Source organism: Malaclemys terrapin, chromosome 2, assembly GCF_027887155.1.
Source record: "Malaclemys terrapin pileata isolate rMalTer1 chromosome 2, rMalTer1.hap1, whole genome shotgun sequence".
Taxonomy (NCBI): Eukaryota; Metazoa; Chordata; order Testudines; family Emydidae; genus Malaclemys; species Malaclemys terrapin.
Window position 1 is genome coordinate 209,947,745 of NC_071506.1, and position 25,267 is coordinate 209,973,011.

General features: G+C 42.2%; 1 protein-coding gene across 1 annotated transcript in view; it reads right to left on the minus strand.

Moving 5' to 3' along the window:
* Positions 1 to 25,267, minus strand: part of LOC128832396 (collagen alpha-6(VI) chain-like) — a 104,598-nt gene that overhangs the window by 45,970 nt on the left and 33,361 nt on the right. The window contains 12 exon segments of the mRNA XM_054019738.1: positions 50 to 103; positions 1,812 to 1,877; positions 5,406 to 5,468; positions 11,472 to 11,525; positions 11,613 to 11,657; positions 13,854 to 13,880; positions 13,979 to 14,050; positions 16,061 to 16,114; positions 19,534 to 19,626; positions 20,185 to 20,330; positions 21,632 to 21,710; positions 21,814 to 22,154. Of these exon segments, the coding sequence (XP_053875713.1) occupies positions 50 to 103; positions 1,812 to 1,877; positions 5,406 to 5,468; positions 11,472 to 11,525; positions 11,613 to 11,657; positions 13,854 to 13,880; positions 13,979 to 14,050; positions 16,061 to 16,114; positions 19,534 to 19,626; positions 20,185 to 20,330; positions 21,632 to 21,710; positions 21,814 to 22,154 (1,094 nt within the window).

Here is a 25,267-nt window from a genome sequence, read left to right on the forward strand (position 1 = left end):
CAAGCATTTCCTTTGCATATTTAGTCTCCTTATCTATATGGGTTCTTACTGTGGTTCTCAGAGAGCCTGGTGACCCTGGTGGGCCCATTGGTCCTCTTTCACCCTGGAAATGAGAAATTTAATTTCATGTTATCTCAATTGTCACTCAAATTCCAAACGTTTTATATTTTTCCAGATCATGACTAGATGGCTTAATAAACAGTGGACATGCAAAGCAATGGGAAAAAATTCTTTTCATAACACTTGGGCACACAACCTCTGTAACCTCTTACCTATCTGTCAGAATTAAGAACAGAAACTGTTTTTAATTGCACAACTTCATCTATGCAACATTGACAAATAATGTCAAAGAAATGCCATTGTGTTACTGTACATTTCATAATGCAGTAATATCAAAATAATCACTGATGTTGCCCTCAAATTATATTCGTCTGGAAGGTGCTGCATGTTTGTCATTACAGTTACCATTCTGTTTTGTGTGTCTACATTGATCTCATGCATCCTGTGCAGATAATCCAAGTCTTGTGCTGGTGCTCCATAACTGCTCTACAGTGAGATCAGTGGAAGTTCAGGGGGGCTTGGCACCTTCTGGGGGGTGCTGGGCACTGTGTAGTATTGGGCCCATAAATAGCTGTAAGTACTTTCCCCCCCACTCACACTTTAGAAGATTTTCTGTGGAAGTTCATTCATTTACTTTAATAATAATAAATAATAATAGGTATGTCACAGATGACAGTAGGTATGATTATTCATCATATAGCCACGCCTTGGTTATTTTTCATCTCTTTAAAAAAAATGTAAGACTACTTCCAAAGCTGGACTGCTGAGTGCAAATTCATGGATCTCAAATCACCCATAAGGCTAGAATCAGATAACCATAGAAATGTAGGACTGGAAGGGACTTCAGGAGATCATCAAATCCAGCCCCCTGTGTTGAGGCAGGACAAAGTAAACCTAGACCATTCATGACAAGTAACCTCCAGTGATGCGGATTCCACAACCTCCCTTGGAAGCCTATGCCAGAGTTTAACTGCCTTTACAGTTGGAAAGTTTTTCCTGAGATCCCACCTAAACCTCCCTTGCTACAGATTAAGCCCATTATTTCTTGTCCTACCTTCAGTGGACCTGAAGAACAACTGATGGTCATCTTGTTTACAACAGCCCTTAACATATTTGAAGATTTATCAGGTCCCGCCCTCAGTCTTCTTTTCTCAAGACTAAATATGCCCAGGTTGTTTAACCTTTCCTTGTAGGTCAGGTTTTCAGAACCTTTCATCATTTTTGTTGCTCTCATCTGGACTCTCTCCAATTCATCCACATCTTTCTTAAATTGTGGCACCTAGAACTCGACACAGTACTTGAGTTGAGGCCCCACTAATGCCGAATAGAAAGGAACAATTACCTCCGGTGTCTTGCATACAACTCTCCTGTACATACTTCCCAGAATATTAGCCTTTTTTGCAGCTGCATCACATTGTTGATTCATATTCAGTTTGTGATCCGCTATAACCCCAGAACCTTTTCAGCAGTACTACTACCTAGCCAATTATTCCCTATTCTATAGTGGTGCGTTTGACTTCTCCTTCTTAAGTGTGGTACTTTGCACTTGCCTTTATTGAATGTCATGTTGTTGATTTCTGATATATTGTGTGGTATAAAATTAGGAACGATAGAATTGTCATACTATTTTTAACAGTCTTGGTTATCAATGGATTAATTTTAATTTGCTCTATATAGCTATATTTTAAAGGATTGTAGGTTAGTATTTGAAACAATATACAGTAAGCAAAGTCACATTTCTAAATAGTTACCTGTCTTCCCTGTTCTCCTTTTGAACCCATGGACCCTTTTATGTCATTGTCCAATCCAGGGTTACCCTAAACAAAGACACAAAGTTAAGTACATTTATTTCCCATGGGAGCTGATGGCACTTAATATCTCACAGTAGATGCTCAGCACCTTTCAGCATGGGGTCCTGAAAAAAGAATGGGAAAACACGGCAGAAGTTAACCGTTTGTTAGGCTATTCAACTTCGTTAGACATATCAGCCTTTACACAATATTGATAAAATATTTGTAGTTTTTGTTTTTATGAAATATCAGTGTTGTGACACTTCACAGAATCTAGGATACGCTGGGTAGACAAAAGGGACATTAAGAGTCATTATTCTACTCTCAGGACTAGACAGAATTCCCACTTGATTCAGTGGAAGTCCTGTGTGGGCACTGCAGATCTAAGGGAGTATATGGCACTAAGTCTTGGCGGTGGGGCAAACTTTAACCACAAAGGCACCCTTAAAAAAACATGAAAAAACCCAAGTATTAGAAATGTCACAGGTGACACTGCACTCTTTGAACACACTGGAAGTACAGTGCAGCCCTGCCTTCTTCTCCTGGTGTTTTCTCCTCCTCACTAACTACAACATCTGTCCTTTTATAGTGATTTCCACAGCCATGTTGCTTGGTCAGGCCCTCGTCACACCAGACAGAATGCATCTTCATTCCCTACTGATTTGATGATGTCACACCCCTCACTGGCTTCCCATCCATTTTGGCATCCTAGAATTCTGTCTCTCCATATTTATTCAGGCTTATCAATGTGTCCTGCCCTCACCCCATCCCACTAATGTCTTCAACCTTGTTTGCGCATCTGTCAGCTTCTCACACAACCACCTCCGTGCCTTTTTCCAGGAAGCCCCTATGCAACCTCCAGTGGCAAGACCAGTGGCAAGCCTTCTACTTTATTGCTCTTTCCCCCTTAAAGTCCTACTTTTGCCAAGCTGTTTACAGTGCATCTAACTGACTTGAATTTAAAGAAATCCCTATTCGTTGTTTCCTTTCCCATTCCCCTAATTTCTGCCTGCCAGTCTGCCTCTAGCCTTTGACTGTGAGCTCCTTGGAGCAGGGACCACCCCTATTAGAATGTCTGAGAAGTCCTTAGCAAATTGTGGGTGCTACTATAAACTAATAGGAATAATTATAACAACGACAAACAACTGATTGGAATTGTATGAGAAATACATTATCTTCAACTGAATCCACAGAATCCGGGGAGCTAATTTAAGATATGAATGAACAGGAAATACAAGGTATTTGTAATATTTTTCCTCCATTTCTCATATTCTATTTGTGATGGTTACATTCCTAATTTACACTTAGCCCAGCAATGCTATACCTGACCAATAAGTACTACAACGATTAGCAGCTAGGGCTGCAGCATTTCATGACATATGACACACCTTTCAGTGAAGTCAGACTCTCACAAGCTGGCCTGTCAACTATGACAGGCCACACCCTCAGGGTATGCCACTCAAGGAGTGGAGAGAGAGCTCTTTCAATTCCCTGAGAGGCACGCTACCATAAACATAAGAAAACACTGTAGTCCCTTTTCACACATTATGTAATTTCCATTCATCAATGTTCTCCTAAATATTATGTTCTGAAACAGAGGAATATTCTGGTTTATTTAAAAAACAAACCTCATCCTGAGCTGTACTTTTTTCTTCTGTTTTATAAGTAATCATTCAACAGTACAAGATCACCATCCAAAGGCTAAAGCCTACAATGGTCCTGATTCAAAAAAGTACCAGCACGGAGGAGGAATAGAGGTAAGTGCTCCCCACTCCCATTTACTCTCAATGGGAATTGACGGCACGTCATATCTCACAGTGGATGCTCAGCACCTTTCAGCACTGGGCCCTGAAAGAAGAATGGAAAAGACTGCAGGATTTAGCCCCATGTCATGTCTGACAAAGATTAATAGCCTACCAGCCTTTATACACTGCTTATCATCATGGTATCTTTGCCTAGGGCAATACAATTCCATACTGGTGTAGGAATAAGCATAATTCATTCACTAGTGAATGGATACAAAGTCCCCACACAGAGAATATCATAAATCCACAGGATGTCCCATAGTACTGGATTTTTCTTGTAGGTCTCTCAGGCAACTGACAGATCTGCATAGCCATATATAGACAAATTCATGGTGTTCAGATTAGGCATTTAAGGAGGGTCATGTGCATTTTTTGTTCCTGAAAGTATAGCATATGGGATATCTTGGGCTTATGAAATCTCCCAGATGTACTAGTCTCAGATAAGTAATGTGAAAATAATTATTGTGAAAGGCTAAGATCTGCTAGGTTTATGTGATCTATTATCATCGTTGGCATTACAGTACAATAGTCACACACGTCTGTCCTAACATACCTTTGAAAGAATATCATATTCCCATGCAGATCTGAACAGATGCTTTTACTCCCTGCAAGTTTATTCACTTTCTTGTGCACCATAAGTGAGGTTCTGAGATTAGATTCAAATCCTTAATGTTGTGATCCTAAGAGCACCCCAATGCCAAGGGGCCCTGTGGTATAGGACTAGGAGACCTGGCCAGCTCTCTGCACCTCACACACAATATTTGTCTAAAAAGCGTCTTGTAACATATCATTTGAAAACACCACACTGATGATTAATATCACTGTGAAATGTAAGTAATAACACTGTATGTGAAATTATGGATACTCTCTGATATTATATTTTAGAATCGGTCAACAGACAAACAAGGCAAAACAGGTTTTTTCCAGACAAAGAAGAATGACCAATTCCTCTTGGGCTCAATTGCAAATCAAGACAGGTGTGACCAAGAACAAGGGGCTAATCATTTGCATGAAGGATCACAGGAAGATCATTTGGGCTTCCTGACTTTGAAAACAAAGATAAACTTTGAGGATATAAGCAACTGCTAAAGACTTTGGGGTATCCATCACCTAGGAGACAAGGGGGAGCAGCATGAAAAGTGGAACCTCTTCGCCCAGGAGGAAAGAGTAGCTGGAAACTGACTACAGGGGAGAAACCTGCTTAAACAATGATTGCAACTTGCTGAAATTAAGTTGTAGTCATTAGAAAGCAGGTTTTGTTTTGTTTGATTTGTCACTAAACTTGTCTCTTCTAGTCTTACTTATTATCACTTAAAGCTCTGTTCTTTGTTAATCAACTTATTCTTGTTTTATTACAAAACCATCTCAGCGCTCTGTATTAAACTGAAGGATAAAATCCCTCAGCCAAACTACCAGGCTAGTATGTGTTCTGCTCTTTGGAGGCAGCAAACCTGATAGTTGTGTGAGAATCCAGTGAGAAGATCTGGACACTGCAGGGGAGATGGTTTTGGGGAGATTCAGGACTGGAAGGGCTGTTGGCGTCACACTGCAAGGAGTAACCAGGCTGGTGGCAGCCAGGGTGAGGCCATTGTGCTGTGAGCAGGCTGCTGGTGCCAGGGCTTTGAGCCAAAGCTGCACAGCACAGAAGCACCCAGGGTGACACAACCCCTCCCTCCCTTACTGCTCTGGGTGAACCCCACAGAGTCATACATGTGTAATATAGAATAGATTTGCACCTAGGAAAACTTACTTGATCTCCTCGTAAGCCCCTCTCACCACGCTCACCAGGGAGTCCTCTTGGCCCTGGACTGCCCTGAAATCTTAAAATGGCTGAGTGAGAATCTGAACAATCATTTTCCTGCTGATGTTAACAAAACAAGAGACAGGAACAAGTCCCAACATTTTAATACAGATTTTGAAACACCCCAGGTTCAGGGTTGTTTGCATCCAGGATTTTGTTTAATTGATTATCAAGTCACCGGACTTCACAAAATACAGTTCCAGACTGTGGAGTTCATTCAGAACACCTCCAACTTTGGACAAGCTTGGCTCTTAATGTTGGTTCAGGCTCACACGTAAACAAAACAGCAACAAGTTCTCAGCTTTTTTTCCTTTATGCCAAAAGAAAATTCAAAATGCAATTTATTAAACTTAAAGCAATTACTACAGTTGTAATTAACCATGGTCAGTAAATAAGTTCTAAAAATGGATGATCTTCAGCTGCCAGATTCCCCAGCATTAAATGTTTGCATGAGAAAATACATTTCAATTTTATGTTTTGTTATTCAAAATGAAAAGAAAATGTTACCACATGCTAATATCGTTTATTTAAGAACATAAGAACTATCCTATTGGGTCAGACCAATGGTCCATCTAGCCTTGTATCCCGTCTCTGACAGTGGCTAGTACCAGTGATTCAGGGGGAGTGTACAGAACAGGGTAGTTGGAGTGTACAGAACAGGGTAGTTGGAGTGATCCACCCTGTCTCTCACTAGTCAGAGATTTAGGGTTACCCTGAGCATGGGGTTGCACCCTGACTATCTTGGCTTATAGTCATTGATTGACCTATCCTCCATGAACTGATCCAGAAATTAAGAGAAGCTCATTTATTGCCACAAAGCAGGCTGAACTTATAACCAAGGCAGCTGGTATAAGACAAAATGCCTGAAACATGGTTTTTGAGACATAGTTTTTCAGTTTAGCAGTTGGACAATACCCTGCCATACAATTGTGCATAACTGAGGGAGAGTGCAAGGAGCCTCCTGCCCCGTTTTACCCCTCTTGAGAGGCACATCACAATTACAATTCTGCACTCACCTCAGCCCAAGGACTCGGTGAGGTTACCACATCTATAGACCTCAAAGAGGCAAGCAGAATGTGCATGTCTTCTGGATTCTATCCCATACTGCTCCTAACATCTGTATTTGAACCCAGTTATACTTTTGGCCATCACAACTTCCCACAGCAATGAGTTTCACAGGTTAATTGTGCATCGTGTGAAAAAGTATTGCCACTTGTTTATATTAAGCCTTCTGCCTTTTAATTTCATTTTATGACTCCTGATCTTTGTATTGTATGAAAGAGTAAATAACACTTTTCTATTCACTTTTCCCACACAATTCATGCTGTTATAGACCTCTATTACATCCCTCTTAGTTGTTTGTTTTCTAAACTGAGCAGTTCTAGTCTCTTCGGCCTGGTCTGCATTGGGGGGGCGAGGGCGGGGGAGGAAAATCCACTGAAGATACACAACTTCAGCTATGAGAATAGCGTAGCTGAAGTCAATGTATCTTAGTTCGGCTTACCTCGCATTCTCATGGTGCAGGATCGACTGCCGCCGCTTCCCCGTCGACTCCGCTTCCGCCTCTCACCGCGGTGGAATTCCGGAGTTGACGGCAGAGCAATCGGGGATCGATTTATCGTGTCAACACTAGGTGCGATAAAATTGATCCCCAATAGATCGATCACTACCTGCCAATCTGGCGGGTAGTGAAAACATACCCTTTGGTCTCTCCTCATATGAAGGCCATTCCATACTCTTAATCGTCTTTGTTGCCCTTCTCTGAATCTTTTCCAGCTCCACTCTATCCTTTTTGAGAACTGGTGACAAGAACTGGACATAGGATTCAAGGGAGGAGGGTGCACCACAGGTTTATATAATGGCATTATGATCTTTTCAGACTTTTTTTTTTTTTTTTTTTTTTTTTTTAAAACCTTTCCTGATAGCCTTTTTGACCACTGCTGCACAATGAGCTGAAGTTTTCAGAGAACTACTCAGGGTGATTCCAAGATCTCTTTCTTGAGTGGTAACAGTTAATTTGGAACCCATCACTGTATATGTGTAGATGCAATTATTTTTTTACAATGTGCATATCAGTCTTGAATTTCATCTGCCATTTTGTTGCCCAAACAACCAGTATTGTGAGATCCCTTGGTAGTAACTCTAATAATTTAGCAAGTGCCTTCAGAGTAAGTACATGTCATGGACCAGATACTGCCATCTTTATTCACCGTGAGTTGTACCTTAATCCAATTAATCCCATTGGAGTCACTTGCAGAGTAAAGTAATTAATTTAAGAGTAGCAGAATCTGTTCCTCAACAAGCACACTAGGAATCTGTTTTTTTTTGTAAGCCCAGTTTTGCTTTTATAATTATGTTCACTGAGTTACACAAGCCCCCTCTCTCCCCCCCACCCCAACATTTTATACCATTAAATGCTTTTGCTTTTCAGTTAATTAATCTAAGTGTGAGACACAGTCCAGCCAGTGGAAGATTTATCAAGCTTGTGTTTAGCACAATGTCACACTGAGGTGCTCCATCAATAAATAAATAAATAAAACTGCATAGAAGGCTGTAAAAATCAGCACTTTGCAAGGTGGTTACGATGAATAACTGTATGCTCTGCACATTATCGGTTTCCCTAAAAACAGGGAGTACCCGCTTCAGTTAATCATAGTGAACTCTCAGAACCAGCCTGAGGTGAAACTATATTGAACTGATCAAATCTTGATATTGCTTTCAGCAGACTAACATTCAATTCCAGAGGAACCTGCTTGTAGAGAACCCCATGTAAGAAGGGATTGAACTGGGGGCACAGCCATTGGTATACAAGTTTACGTAGCTCCATTAGCCCAAATCCTGCGTAGTGAGAAATGGAAACCTGGCCACATCAATCAGTGCACGCTCTGTAGTAGCGGGTGCAGCTCAGCTGTGTAGGCAGCTGAGCCAGTTGCAGCTGAGGGTTCTATTTCTCAGCCCTGTGACAGGCTTTGCCTGCTTTGAAAAGTATTTTTTATTTCCTTTTACAAAAGCCACGTTGTACAACAAATCATGTCCATCTAGGTGCCTGATCATTCTGTTCTTTACTTTAGTTTCAACCAAGTTGCCTGGTACTGAAGTTAGGCTTGCTGGCCTGTAATTGCCAGCATCGCCTCTGGAGCCTCTCTTAAAAATAAATAAATAAAATCGGCCTTGCATTAGCTACCCTCCAGTCATCTGGTCCTGGGTGCGGAAGTGTATTAGGAGTGGAGAAGAGGAAGAATAGGGGTTTGGGCTGCAATGAGGGGTGGATGGTAGGGCAGGCGGGGGACGTTGGAGACTCAGGTGAGGAAGGCATGGCATGCCCCAGCTATGCCAGAGCACCCCAACTCTCCTGGAGCCCCAGCTTTACCAGGGCACCCAACCCCTGTATACTCCACAGCTCACCCAGTGCACCCAACCCCTTGAGCCCCAGCTCTGCCACTGCACACCATCCCCCCACACTCCCCTGTCCAAAGTCGTTGGGAGAAAAATCAGACACGTGAAGGCTTCCTGGGCAGTGAGGGAGAAAGCAGGGGGCAGAACAGTGGGAGATTAGCGGGTGAGGAGTTTGGGGCTGCAGCGAGAAAGGGGTGTTACGGGGAGGAGGATAAACTGGAATGGGGGGGAGAGAGGCTGGGGTCTCAGATGAGGGAGACTTGGGGGAGTGAAGGCATCAGGCACTAGGAAGGGGGATGTGAGAGTGCGTGGCAGGGATCTAGGGGACAAGAGGAGCAGCGGCACTTGTCAGCCCCACATTCTCCCCCTATCTGTATGCCCAGGGCTAGAGGGCTCTTACCCCTCTAGGGGAGATCTAAGCCCCCCTCTTATGATCTGGGTTTTAGATGCCAAGCCTCTCTGGATGCCTGAGCCCCTCTTGCTGCCCCCTTATGTGTGCCAGGATCTGAGGGCCCTGTACTAATCTATGAGGGTTGGATCTTCCCTCCCCCCAGCATCATGTAAGCCAGGTTTGGGGGGGGGGGTTGCCCTTTTAGAAGTGAATGAGTCCTCTTTCCTGCACCCCACATGAACCAGTATCTGGGGAAGTCCTGCCCCTTTGATTGGGGAGCTGAGAACAAGTCTACTTCATGCATATCACAGGCTGGAAAGCACTCAGGAGCAGGATAGGAACACCCACTAAGGTGAATGGAGCCATTGACACACAGCTGTTTCAGGTGGCACTCACCTCCATGGGATGTTCTCGTTTAGCCGAGAGGTTCACACTGACAGGACTGGGCCACTTCACACCTTTCAGAGCCTCCTACGCTGCAGAGGGATGTGTAGGGGAGCCCTTTCCCGCCATCATCCCACTACCCTTGTTTAAAGCTGAGGCTTCTAAGCGCTCTGAAGTCTGAATGTTCACATGGATATTCTTGCAATTTGCTAGAACTTGTGGGAGTGACCCACATTTGGGGCCATTTGAGCCTGGGGTTCTGGAGGTATATGCCCTCAGGAAAACAGCCATTTTTCCAAAGTTTCCAGGTGGGTTGTTTTTATGCAGAGCTAGAGATCAAACTATTGCAGTGATGCAGGTCAAAATGGTCTCCATTGGTCATTTTTTACCCAAGGTAGTGCATGGCTCCCATTAAGTCTTTGGGGGACCCAAATTGTGAATGATATTTAAGAACACATTCACTTCTTTGCTTCCGCAGACATGCCGTATGGCAGGATTACAGCCAATAACGAAAAAGCTGTGAGAGGGTTTCTATGCAGCCATTTTATGGATGCCTGAGTAGTTTGAGGGAATGTGCCAATGCCATTGCCCTGGTGAACACCCCGTCACTGATATTTCTAGTCTGAACCTTTGTACAGCTGTGCAATAAAGAATTAAATAACTCATGTTGCTTGCTACAACTTCTCTGTTATAATACATGACTTTATTTTATGGGAAGGCTTACTATGAACACAACAACAGGATAATCAGCAGTCGGTCTAACCAAAATTTGTGTTATATTGGATGGGGAGAAGATGGAAGCAGAGGACTGTGTGTAGGTGAGGTGGGAGGGAGAGAGGAAGAGGTGCATTTGCAGATGGGTTTGGTAATGAGGATGGGTGGTAGCCAAAGCTTGGATTGTTGCTTGAGGGGGGAAAAAAAAAAATCTGTATTTCACTTGCCAGTGGGGGTGCCAGTGGCTGCTTCCTGATCTTAGGGCAGAATACCCTGGGGTTTTCAAAGACAGACAGTGCAGAGGTTAGAAACTCACAGCACTGAGGGAAAAGAAATATATGTGCACTGCCAGGCTTGCCAACAAACCTGGATCACGAGGTTGCAGGAGTTTGTTGTAGAGCAAGGAGTACATCATGACATGAGGATTGCCGACTGATTGCAGGACCTGGTATGTACAACTGCCCAAATGACTACTGACATTTTTCCTGATTAAAAAAACTAGGAAATTAAATAGCAAAAAACTCCATTAATGCAGAGTTAAATGAGAGTGTATGGGTTGTAAAAGGAGGTGGACTATCAGGCTGGCAGAATGAAGCGGTGTTTGTTATGGGGCACAATGCTGAATAAGGTTGCCCATGCAACCTCAACTCTGCATTTCCCTCTTTTCAGACGTTTGAGTTTTGCTCAGCTCAACACTCTGCAAGGGACGACATACCACCAAATAACCTTAACTCTGCATTAATGGAGTTTTTGCCACTAAATATAGATCAATTCTGGCCCTAAAGGGGAGCTTTTTGGTGTCGACATTTTCAGATTCTACATTTGTTCTAACACCTCTGAAGTAGAAACATTTTGTATGGAACAACTTTACAATGGACATTTTCAAGCAAAACAATACCTTAGAGATTATGCAGAGATGGATCACCCCATTTCTAATGCAACACAAATTATGACTAGTGTTCTGATGCCAGTTCTAATAAGCTGAAATACCACAAATTTACTGATGTATCAAACCATTCCCCATTCCAGGTATTTAGTTAAAGTTTTTTTCACTGGGACAGCCTCATGAGATACCTATCTGATTGCTCTCAAATTAAAACCTGCCCAAATAAGATAATAAAAATCATTACCATGTAGCCTGGGTCACCCTTTTCTCCGATCTTTCCTGGATACCCAAGTGATCCCTTAATGAAAAAAAAAAGTAGTAATGTTTTCATATTTTAAAAAACATTCATTGATGTCAACAGAAAATGAGAAGCAAAACTATTTACCTGCTCTCCATTAATTCCATCAATCCCGTTGTCCCCGTCGTCTCCCTGAGGTAGCAAAAGTGATAGGGATTATATAAGACCCAGTGATCTAAATAACCACTATGTGCTCTCAGTCCAGCAAAGATGGTGTCCATGTGAACTCCCATAGCTGACCAGGGAAGCCAAAGCCATCCAGATTTTAAAAATATACAAATTAATGCTTAATATCTCATTTCTTACATCTGCCCTAAGTACAACAGTAGAATAGACACTATGTCCAACCCTCGAAACAGGCTAAAAGGGATTAAAACCCCAGTAGTACACTCACTGCAGTCCCTGGCTGTCATGGACTTGAACAGGAGCAGAATGAGGCTGTAAAATAGTGCATCTGCACATTTATTTTCCTTTGATGCTCCAGGCTATTGGTCAACTGTAAGGGTCCAGATAGACTTCCAAAGTTAAAGTGACCACTACAATGAATGAGGAGGAAGAGACCAACGTGAACAGTATTTACCAATAAAAAGACCAGTAAGTCAAAATGATACCCAACTTTTATGTCATTCCAGTACATTTCTTTTTCTTTATGTCACATGGAAGCCTTAACAGGGACATGTATTTTGTTTTTAATGACTTGTTTTTTCTTGACTGTAAAACTGGTGTCTTAAACACAAGCAATACATAATGGCCCTGCATAATTGCTAATAGGGTGCTGGCTCCATGTGGCGATGGTCACGTCAAATTATATTTTCAGTAACGTGAATATTTCTATAATTCAATGTGAGTGTGATGCTATATGGATTATGTGGGACACTATGATATAGTTGACACCAATATTATAAAATACAAGGAATCTGACCAGACATGACGTGTGAGGTTTCTGCAAATGTGTTACGATTTGCCAAGTATGATAATCTTATTAATATGTTTGTATCACCTTTGTATTATGAGTTATAGATATGAAGGCATCTCTCTATTTCCAAACTTGTGCTGTTTTTATGGGTGACACCCCAGACAGATTGGCATCAGCACTGCCTAGCCTGTTTGATGGCCCATCAACGTCCATTGACTGTACAATGAACCCATTGAAAGGAACCAGGGAAGACAGCTTATGACTCAGCAAGGCATATAGGGGCATGCCTATGGACAGAACTAAGGTTTTTCCATGGCCTGTGCTGGACAACTTGTGTTTGGAACAAAAGTGGTACAAGCCACGTGGCAAAAGAAATTTAAAAGGCAGCTGGCTGCATCATCATCATCTCCATTTTTTCTTCAATCCTGCTTCTGGTCTCTGCAGTAACTTTTCTATAACAGGCTCTGAACAAGGGACTGAATGACCCATCCAAGCTGTGGATGTGTTCAAGAGGGACTTTCAAGGCAGCAAACTTACCAATACTGCTAAGAACCCGATATATGGACGTTGAAGTCTCTGTATGTATTTGATTGCTTCACCATTTTACAACTCTCTTCTTCTTGTTTTTTTTTTTTTTTTTTTATAATAAACCTTTAGTTTGACACACTAAAAGATTGGCTGGCAGCATGGTATTTTGGGTAAGATCCAAACCTATACTGACCCAGTAACATGGCTGGCCCTTTGGGGTCAGAGGAACATTTTGTATATGTGAGCAGAGTTTTAAAATAACTCACTGGACTGGACCTAGGTGCTGACTGGGAGCCAGAGAACTGGAATGCAATAAAGGGAGCTGCGTGATTTCTTTTTTTTGCTTCTTGATAACCAATGGGGGAGGATCAGAAGCTCACTCTGTGACTGGTTGGTGAGTTTATTTCAGTGTTAATGACCAGTCTTTGGGAGAATCTGCTCTCCTTTTTGCAGCCTGCCCTGACTTTGGCATTTCCAGTGAGGGCTGCCTAGGCACCAGGGGTAACAGTAAGTTTTTACAATCTTACTGCAGGAAGCAAAAGTGAATCCCCAAGCCCTGAATTAAACAAAAATAATCTGCAGTGTGATGAATCCAAGAATCACTTAGCATCGGATTCTATTCTCTTGGGAGTCAACTCCTGGGTAAAGATCACAGGATCGAGCCTTTAAACAGCATCAGGCTCATCCCAAAGATCTTCAAACTTAAGGATACTTACACGGGAAGATGAATTAAGACAACGTGTTTATATGAAGGTGAGGGTATACCTTTTCTCTTCTCCCTCCTTTAATGCACTTTCATTTCTTATTTATGCTTTCAGCCATCTCACCTGATTTGTAGTCAAATCAACACAAAGTTATTCAGAAAATAAGTATCAGTACTGTACCTTTTCACCAGATATTCCTTGGAATCCCTGAAAAGAATTACAACAAATATTTGTTTGAATGAGATAAACAAAAAATAAATGCAAAGACATTTTGCTGAGTTAAAATAAAGTCAGTAGATTCTTACTTTAGGACCTGTACTACCATCACATCCCTTATTCCCTGGCTCTCCCATTGGTCCAGGCAGTCCTCTTGAACCCTGAAAGAGAGAGAATGAAAAACACATCTCAGTATATCCTGCCTAGTAAATGAAATATGAAGTTTGTAAGGAGAGTGATCACATGTTTGATCAGAGGATGACTATATTCATGAGATGTAATACTAGAAAGGGAGCGTGTATGTTAATGAATATGGTAAATCTCTGAGAAAGCCCCCACATAAGCTACATGTTTCACAAGCCTGAGCAGACTCAGATTGAGCTAAGTGCTTGTGCAGTTAAAACCGCTGTAGTTTCGCTCCAGAGTGCTTACAAAACATTACAAGCTTCTGATAGTTATATAAGAGTTTCATACCAAGTGTAATCACTTTGCATAATGCAAAAGAAAGTTCTGAATTGAAAAGGCAAATTGACAATTAATGTTGCTCACCTCCATTACAGATAGCAGTGGGGCACTTTCCTTCATTCTGCTCTTAATACTACCCTACTTAGAGAGTTCCTGCTGGGAGGGTGGGGGGTGGGAAGAGAAGAGACGGTGCAGCGGGAGGGGAGGGCCAGAGGAGGAAGAGGGTGTTGCTGCAATGAATGCCTAGGCCCAGTGGGCAAGAAAAATAATCAATCCATGTTTTTTTCAGTGAGCACAGTCCAAAGGCCAAATTCTGCTCTGTTACACAGGAGTGTGGTGCAGTTCAGAAGCTATGCTGGCTCTACACCCTCGTGGGACTCTCCAAGGGGAGAGGAGGGCAGAGTCTGAGCAGTGCAAAGCAAGTGGGGCCATGAATCTGCTCCATAGTATCATGATCCCAAATTAGACCTTAAATACAATCTAACTTGCCTCTTATCAAGTGTTAGAACAGTGTCTCTGGTGTACTTCTCATGTTGCTACTCATGCAGTTCTACTAGTGTTTTACTTGTCAGACTACATTCATGCGCTGTGCTGATATTTTCTGTCTGAGTGCACCCAAGCACATTCCGCTATAAGCGATAATTCAGGAGCCACACCATTAACAGGTATGGTTTAAGAGAGTGGAAAAAAGCATAAATATAGTCCTTCCTATCTGTTGTGTTTCTTAATCTGAAACAAATAGTCAGAACTGAAAATACTGTTTCCTTTTATTGGGCCTGAATCACCACTAGGTTACTCAGTTTTATGCCCATGTAACTCCATGGGTTACACAGTGGAGTAATCGAATGATGAATCAAGCCGTGTATATGGAAACACAGAAGGCATGAAACCCAATGATTTATAAATGGAGTGGTGCATATTAGTAGAAAACGTTTCCTAATGTCTTTCTTGTGCCATGTACTCCATCTCAGCAGCTTGCAGACAGCAAAGATTACATAAATGCATACTATGGGTCCAATAGTGAATGTGCATGCAAATACATACCTACTTTGCATACTATTGGGGATATTATTCACACACACGGCTAGATAAGTTCTGAACTAAATAGGCACCTATATAGGAATGTGTGTGCACCAGTTTGTACACATACTTTGCATGTAAATATTTAGTTCACATGCAAATACTTGCCTGCCTACTTGCTGAAAATTAGGTTTCTCTCTTTTCCCTTTGCTTATTGAATCTTAGAAATATAGGCCTGGAAGGTACCTTGAGAAGTCAAGAAGTCCAGCCCCTGCACTGAGGCAGGAATCAAGGGAGGAATTATTTTAATTTCTTAATATTTGGAAAAAAATATAAGCCAAGAATTCTCATGTAGACCAACAGGATTTTCATCAAGAATTTATGTAAAAGTTTCTCCAAGAGATCCCCAAGTTCTTTTTTTTTTTTTTTTTTTAATTTCTAAAAGAGAAGGAACTCTAAATTACCTACAATTCTAGAGTATTAAACATTGACAAAATGCTGATTTTAAAAAAAATCTATGACCATTTTATCAGAATGATTTCTTTGCTATCAAGATTAGGAAATCCCCCCTTCCCCATCAGGTTATTACATTTTTTTTAAATACTGACCCCCCAAAAAGTCTTTATGGGCACTAAGTTTTGAAGTATTTTTTTCTCTGTAAAATGTAGTCAAATGTTATAACTTACCGGCTCTCCCTCTTCTCCTAAGTGTCCTCGACTGCCTTTTATACCTTTAGATCCCTGAAATTCAGACAGAAAAAGTAAAGATTAATACTAAAATTCTCTTCGCTTAAAAAGGTGAAACTATTAAGGATTGTCCTGACACAGTACTTTATTTAGGAACGGCTAAAATTTTGCCAAAGGCAGTTTTATTTTGTACATTGCAAATTTCATTCCTTTGTCGACTGTATTCAAAGCACTCTAAAAAAAAATTGGAGAAATGGGTTCAGCAAAGAAGGTTAAATAGATAACCTACAGGGAGGAATCATTTTAATTTCTTAATATCTCAACTTCTTTTAGGACAGAGATTCTCAAACTGTGGTCCGCGGAACACCAGTGGTCCATGAGCTCCATTCAGGTGGTCCGTGGATAGTTCCCTCTAAGGTGTGTGTCTGGGCAGCCGCACACAAGAGAATGAAGGGCCACACACCTAATTAGTGGAGGTGGTGGCCTTGGGGAGGGAATAGGGGGCAGGTGGCGAGGAGGCAGTGGGGTGAGAAGAGGGGGTAGGGGGAATTTGGGAGATGCAAGTCTGCGGTGGCCTGAGAAATAGGCAACTTTCCCCAACTTGGGGGCTGCCATGGCAGGGGAGGCCCTCCCCCCCTCCTTCCCAGCCCCACCTTGGGAGCTGCCACGGTGAAGGAGAAAGGAAACATCCATTGCATTAGAAAGGTAAGACTACTGATATTAAAATATGAGTTGTGTGCTTTTATTTGTAGAACAAAAAACGATCATTAAGATTTTTTTTTAATAGAGCTTTTATCCAAAGCGCTTTACAATAGTTAGCTAACAGTACAAACAACATTTGGAAAGATCATTAAGTGGTCTGCTGAGACCCTCAGCAATTTTCAAGTTGTCCACACACAAAAAAAAGTTTGAGAACCATTGTTTTAGGAATTATAAAAGAATCCTCTAAGTCACCAAAAAGAGTCACTGAATCATATATCAGGGGGTAGCCATGTTAGTCTGTATCTACAAAAACAACAAGGAGTCTGGTGGCACCTTAAAGACTAAGGTGCCACCAGACTCCTTGTAAATAACAGATTTATTTGGGCATAAGCTTTCGTGGGTAAAAACCTCACTTCTTCAGATGCATAGAGTGAAAGTTACAGATGCAGGCATTATATACTGACACATGGAGACCAGGGAGTTACTTCGCAAGTGGAGAACCAGTGTTGACAGGGCCAATTCAATCAGGGTGGGTGTAGTCCACTCCCAATAATAGATGAGGAGGTGTCAATTCCAGGAGAGGAAAAGCTGCTTCTGTAATGAGCCAGCCATTCCCAGTCCCTGTTCAAGCCCAGATTAATGGTGTTAAATTTGCAAATGAATTTTAGTTCTGCTGTTTCTCTTTGAAGTCTGTTTCTGAAGTTTTTTTGTTCAATGATAGTGACTTTTAAATCTGTAATAGAATGACCAGAGAGAGATTGAAGTGTTCACTTACTGGCTTTTGTATGTTACCATTCCTGATGTCCGATTTGTGTCCATTTATTCTTTTGCGGAAGGACTGTCTGGTTTGGCCAATGTACATGGCAGAGGGGCATTGCTGGCACATGATGGCATATATAACATTAGTGGATGTGCAGGTGAATGAGCCCTTGATGGTGTGGCTGATGTGGTTGGGTCCTCTGATAGTGTCGCCAGAGTAGATATGGGGACAGAGTAGGCAATGAGGTTTGTTACAGGGATTGGTTCCTGGGTTGGTGTTTCTGTGGTGTGGTGTGTAGTTGCTGGTGAGTATTTGCTTCAGGCTGGGGGGTTGTCTGTAAGCTAGGATTGGCCTGCCTCCCAAGGTCTGTGAGAGTGAGGGATCATTTTCCAGGATGGGTTGTAGATCGTGGATAATGTGCTGGAGAGGTTTTAGCTGGGGGCTGTATGTGATGGCCAGTGGTGTTCTGTTATTGTCCTTGTTGGGCCTGTCCTGTAGTAGGTGATTTCTGGGTACCCGTCTTGCTCTGTCAATCTGTTTCCTCACTTCCCCAGTTGGGTATTGTAGTTTTACGAATGCTTGCTAAAGATCTTGTAGGTGTTTGTCTCTGTCTGAGGAGCTGGAGCAAATTCGGTTGTATCTTAGGGCTTGGCTATAGACAATGGATCGTGTGATGCGTCTTGGATGGAAGCTGGAGGCATGTAGGTACTTATAGCGGTCAGTAGGTTTCCGGTATAGGGTGGTGTTTATGTGACCATCACTTATTTGCACTGTAGTGTCCAGGAAGTGGATCTCTTGTGTGGACTGGTCCAGGCTGAGGTTGATGGTGGGGTGGAAATTATTGAAGTCCAGGTGGAATTCTTCAAGGGCTTCCATTCCATGGGTCCATATGATGAAGATGTCATCAATGTAGCGCAAGTAGAGGAGGGGCACTAGGGGACGAGAGTTGCCTGGCAGCCTCCTGTTCATAATCCGACCTGTGTCCATGTAGATTTGTTTCCATACTGTAGCTGGGAATTTCTTGAGCAGATGGTGTAGTTTCTTTTGGTATTCCTCAGTGGGATCAGAGGATAGACCCCAAACCTCTCATCCCCAAAGCCCACACCCCCTCCTGTACCACAACCCCAATTTTGTGAGTATTCATGGCCCGCCATATAATTTCTATTCCGTGATGTGGCCCTGGGGTGTAGGAGGTTGCTCTGGGCTGGGATCAAGGAGAGTGGGAGGGGGATCACAGCTGGGGCAGGTGGTTGGGGTGTGGGGAGAGGCTCGGGGGTGCAGGCTCTGAGCAGTGCTTACCTCAGGCGGCTCCTGGAAGCAGTGGCATGTCCCTTCTCCAGCTCCAATGCAGAGGTGTGGCCAGGAAGCTCTGCACGCTGCCCCATCTGCAGGTACCGCCCCTGCAGCTCCCATTGGAGCGCATAGGAACTGGAGTGGGGCCATGCTGCGGCTTCCGGGAGCCGTGTGGTTCGGCCCCGGACCCAGCACCCCACTGGAGCAGGGCACAGCCGCATGGTGCGGCTCGCGGGCCGGCTTAAAACTGCTCAGCCCACAGTTTGCCCACCCCTGTACTAGAGTACATTTTTTCAGCATGGTTGTGCCAGTCAGTGGTACACACAGGGTCTATTTATGCTGTGAGTATTTTGTGTTTGTTCATCTCATATTTTTTTTTAAATGCCTTAGGAGCCAATTCAACTTTGGAGTTTATTTTTATTTATTTATTTATTTTTTAATAGATCTCATGTTGTTTGGTTTACCTAGCTACTGCCTCTCGGGGAGGTGGATTACCTACACCGACGGCACAATCCCTCCTGTCAGAGTAGGGAGTATCTATACTGGAGCACCACAGCAGCACAGCTGCAGGATTTTAAGTGTAGACAAGCCCTGAGAATAGATACAACACAGGCAATAAAAAAGTCTTCCTATAAAGCTCCAACACTTCCATTTTCCTGGATTTGGCCGGCCCCCGTATAATTACAATCCAGATGAAGTGTCACAAAAACATTCTTACTTTAGCTCCTCCTTTCCCTTGGCGTCCAATTCCACCTTCCTCCCCAATGCACTTGCAAAAAACAGCACAGCACATCCTTTCAGCAACGCTAGTCTTGAAAAGAGGAACAAACAACCCGTGAAACTTCATTTTTCATTCATACTTCCCTGATCCTGAGCACATTTAAGACATTGAGAGTTTTGCATTTAATTCAGAAGGAGCAGGATTGTGCCTTGCATTCTACAGGCTAGATCCTCAGCTGTGGCACCACCCAGTGCAGCAGGCCTTTGCAGCACCCTGATCCTGGGGCTATCTGGCAACCAGGTCTGGTCCCAGGCTAAATTCGAGCAGCCTCACTCTTTCCTCCCGCCCCCCTCCCCAGCCACACTCCTTGCACCAACAACTGCCAAGCTAAGTGGGCTGCTCCAGTACCATGAGAAGATTCTCTTACACAGTGGGAAATGTCAACTTGCTCAGCAAGTTGACTCTAGGCCTGTTCTATGCCACCAGTGGTGGCACAAAGCAGCCCGAGCATACCAGAGAATCTTCCCCTCCGTGACTATTGTACTCTTCTCAGTTCAGTTGTGAGCCTTATTCAGTTCTTTAAGAAAATGACTAGGGCCTTCATCAAAACTCTAACTAGACACACTGGAGCTTCTCTGAATGACTTACCACATACTTGGACAGTGCTTTGGCGATATTTCTCATGCCAATAGTTAATTGAGTCATGTAGTCGAATCCCTTTCCAAACTCAATGTACTGAAGCTCATTAAATTTGGAAGCTCCTTCCAGAACAACGGTTATCAGTGCATCCAATCCTATTTAAAACATTGACCATAAATGAGCAAAACATAAAAACATTTATCCAAATGAAAATCTTAGACAATTATTTAGTTGATGGGATCCTTGCGTGTAGGAATTCAGATTATAAAGGGTAAAAATAAAGATTATAGATTAGAGAATGAAAATCATGATTTATCTTCACATTTTGTTTTTAAGAGTCCATAATTAATTTATAGAAAATAAATGGGCCAGTGGCAATCTGGAATCAGTAGCAACCGTGGAAGGAATTCTCTGAGTGAAGCTTGAGCATCAAAGAACATGTGACCACTGTGGCTGGCCGCACAAGTAGTCCAGAATATTTTATCCTTTCACCTGAAACCAAGTTTTTAATTTTCAAAATAACACTGCCTTGTACTGAAATTAAGTTTAAAGCTGAAGAGAAGAAACACACTGGGCTAGATCATCAGCTGAGGTAAATCCAAAAATGGAATACAATAGACTGAAAACAAATATCCCAACATTATGGCCAGAATTTTCAAAAGAGCTCAGCACTCACATTTAGGAGTAGATATTTAAAAAACAAAACAAAAAAAAACTCAATTCCTGTATATACACCAAAATAAGTGGCCAGCTTTTCACAAAAGCTCAGCACATTGGGTACATATGAGCGCTTTTGAGAATCAAACCATCAGCACCACAATCCGAGGAACCGCATGCTTTTGAAAATCTGTTCCCAGTGACAGGTGCTGAGCAAATCTGGTGCTTTTCCTATATTTATTTCATGACCTTGTACCACTTGGTGATGATTGTGGGTTATCACACCACATCATCAAGCATGGAAGCTTCATGACAAGGCAAACAAAAAGCAATATTAGGACATAGCACTCTGAATTAATGTCTCTCTCTATCTCCATATCCTGGTTGCTAAAAGGGAAGGCATTCATTTTTCTTCTGTCCCCTTTTCACCTGCCTTTCTTCCAGGGCTGGCTCCAACTTATTTGCTGCCCCAAGCGGCAAAGCGGGAAAAAAATTACACATAAAAAGCCGATTGGCGGCACTTCGGCAACAGCTCAATCGCGCCGCTTCATTCTTCTGTGGCAGGTCCTTTGGCGGCAGCTCAAAGAGGAAGAGAGGGACTGAGGGACCCGCCGCCAAATTGACGCCAAAGACCTGTACATGCCGCCCCTTTCCATTGGCCAACCCAAGCACCTGCTTCCTTCATTGGTGCCTGGAGCCGGCCCTGCTTTCTTCAGCAGAAGAGCTTTGGGTTGAGTAACACTCTTACAGACCCTCTCAAAGTAATTTAATTTAAATATATTTGTCCACTTTAAGATACCTTTTTTTCTGAGTTCTTCTGACTTTTGTTCAAGTTCTTCTACATCTTCATCCAAACCATCTGAAAATACAAGTAAAACCTAAAGAAAGATAGAGAGTTTGAAATCACAGGAAGTCAACAGCAGATTTAAAACAAAAGAACTTATTTTTGGTCCAAAGTCTCGGTGTAAGAGATTAGGTTACCTTCCTTCGATTTTGATCATCAGGTTTGCTAGGAAACGTTTTCCAGAGTGACTCCAGGAAGTTGCCATTGAGACGAGATGGTTTGTCGATCAGGATCTTGCTCAGGTTTTTCCATATTTTCTCACTTTCAAATTGGAACATAGGTGTAACGGTGTTGTTCAGGTAAACTGCCACAGTGCTCTGTGTCTTTGTCCCCACATTGCAACTCAGACTGCTTAGGGATGTGAGGGCTTTTAGAATGTCAGGAAGATATGCTTCCAGCTGGGACTGTCCATGGAATAAATGGCCACCTCTCTTTTGTGAAGAGATGTCAAATCCCATAACAATGTCCACAAAACAAGCTATAGTAGGAAAGAATAAACAAAATATCACAAATTAATGCACAATCAAATTTAGGTGGAGGACCAGAAAGAAAGAGGGGGACAGAGTAAGCTAAAGAATCATGTTAATTGTAGAATTCAGTCAGATACAGACAGGAAAACAAGACAACAGCTGGTGAATAGAATATGTAGAGAGAGGTCCTGTGACGTTATTGACACAAACTGGAATTGTATAGATAATTGTTGCAACCAAGGTCCTGTAATGGCAACAAATCTTGTATAAAGGGGGTCAAATAAGGTGTCTAAGACAAGGTTATGGTTTGCTGATTATGATTATGCTATCTGTATGCATGTATCATTTTTGTATTTAAAGTTACAAGTATTGTCTCTATACTGTCTGTATTTCAAACTTGTGCTATGCTTCTGGGTGACACCCCAGACAATTTGGTATCAGCACTGCGTAGCCTGCTTGATGGCCCATTAAGGACCATCAGCTATACAATTGACCCATTGAGAGAAGGCAGATACACCTTGTGTCTCAGCAAGGCATGCAAGGACATGGCTATGGACAGAATTCTAAGGTTTTTCCATGCCATGTGCTGGAGAGCTGGTCTTTGGGACAAAGAAAGCAGAGGCCACATGGCAAGAGACTATAAAAGGCTGCTGCATCTCCTCCATCTGGTCTTCAATCTGGCTTCTGACCTCTGGAGGAACCTTGCTACAAACTGAAGCTCTGAACAAAGGACTGAATGACCCATCCCAGCTGTGGATGTACTCCAGCGACTTGATTTCAGCCTGCAGTTTATTCCATCACTGCTACAAACCTGAACCAAGAACTTTGCCATTACTGTATGTAACTGATTCCATTTAACCAATTCTAGCTCTCATCTATATCTTTTTCCTTTTATGAATAAACCTTTAGATTCTAAAGGATTGGCAACAGCATGATTTGTGGGTAAGAACTGACTAGTATATTGACCTGGGTCTGGGGCTTGGTCCAAACCAAACCAATCCCCCCTCCAGTAGTCTCACTCAGCCACACCGCCCAGCTCCTCCTCCAGCCTTTGTCCAGTTTCCCAGCCCAGGCAGAAGGTATCACCTGGACCCAACCCCCTCCTGGGCTCAGGTTACATGCTCATGTATCATCCCTCAAGTGAAGTCACACCCATCATCCAACACGAATGCAGACAGTACCAGTAAAACTCCTATGCCACATTCCCAGGTCAAAACTCCCCACTCTGTCTCACACTTTCAAACACTGTAACTTCAAACTACTTTTTCAGTTAATTACAATTACTATTATTTTTCCATCTGAACCATTTAACAAATTCTACTCTCATTGATGTCAACGTGAGTTTTGCTGTTTGCTTCAATGGGAGCAGAACTGGGCTCAATTTCATATTATTCCCCATCCCCAACAATAGTTAGACTGAAGCTTAAAAAAATTAATAATGCACTATGTTGGAAGGTGCTTTAAGAGTTAATGATGCTGTACTAACAGTCTATTCGATACATCTGACATACTGACAATTCTGTTTCACATGTAGGTCAATCCTAACAAATGGGGTGGAACACCTTAAATCAAGGTGATTTAAATCATGATTTTAAGTGACTTAAAACAATATTTTTTTAAAAAGTTAAGTTAGGCCTTTATAAAATTAATTTGAAATTTTGTGCTATTGCAACTTTAGAATAAAATTTACAATGCACTTCATTATAAATGCTGCTTTTTTAAATAAAATGGGGTATCTTATTTGAGTTTTACAAAACTGCTATCGGCAAAAGAAAAGTATTGAAAATTAAAGCCCTGATTGTACAGGCATCTAAGCAGGTATCTAACTTTACTCATATGATTAGACAATGAGGCTACTCTTAAATATATGCATGAGTGCTTGTATTTTTATGAAACACTTTGTGACAGTCTCACTTCAGAGCAAGGCAGCTTCTGCATTAACACCAAGAAGTTTAGACTTTCAGTACATTAACAGTTATTATGAACTTTTATTTATACAAATGGCCCATTTGTTAAAAAATTTCCTAGGGTTAATTATTAAATATGAGCTTAAAGATCAAAGAGATTTCAAAACCACATAAAGAACACAAGTCCCAATGGCTCCCAACTGCAACCGCTGATGGAGGAGTACAGCCTGGGCAAAGCATGTCAGTTTCTTGACTTATGGAAGTTCAATATATCCAAGATTGTGTTGTTGTAAATATAGCACATCTAGTTTGTGTTGTTCTCACAGTAAGGGTTAATGGGGAACTGGAATTATCATTTTCTGCATAAATGAGTATTTTAAGAGTGAAATCTCTCAACTGAAAAAAGTCTTATTAAAAGCTCAAATTCCAACAGTTAGGAAACTAATTGGAGAAATAAGTATAAAACATCCACTTTAGGAATTTAAAGCTATGAAGTAGGAAGAAAGTAAAGAATTTGCAATGTGTAAATAAAAGATGATTCAATTGAAAAGGTTAAAATCAAATATTCAAATTTATATTCTTTTTAAAAAGAATAAATTATGGTAGGTCTTCACCTTGTGACCAAATCACTCGTTTCTTTTGCCACCAATTACATCTTCCTATGCTCTTGCTACTGGCAGTGCTACTACATGTCAGTGTTAGAGCAGCTGCACCCCCACACCAGAGAAAGAGGACAAAGGCAGACAGGGAAAAGGAAGCAAGTGACACTCTTCCCCAGTCTGGAGAAGATTTGTTTTCATTAGTCTCAAGCTCTAGGACCAGGCTCTCGTGAAAGAAAGGAGAGGGCAGCTCAGTGCTCTGACAATGGCTGGGAGGGCAGAGAAAGTACCAGCCCAAAGAGGAGGTGAAGAGTCAAATATCAGGCAAGGCAAAGGAAAATCAACTCCTTTCTTCAATGGGAAAGTAAAAAGGAGGCTCCTCTGAGTCAATGACTTGCAGGCTAAAAATCAGAATAGCACGGGGATCCAGATACCCTAGAAGCAAAGGGAAAAAGCACAGGGATGGGTGTGGGGGGAACCTTGACATAAAGGCATATAATCCGAAGGAAAGTGATTGTAAAGGATCAGAAGCTCGGTTTTTAAGGCAGTGGAGGTTAGTTGGTCAGTTTCTGCCTTCTGCCAAGATCTGCTCAGTACAAGAAAGGAGGAGTGGCC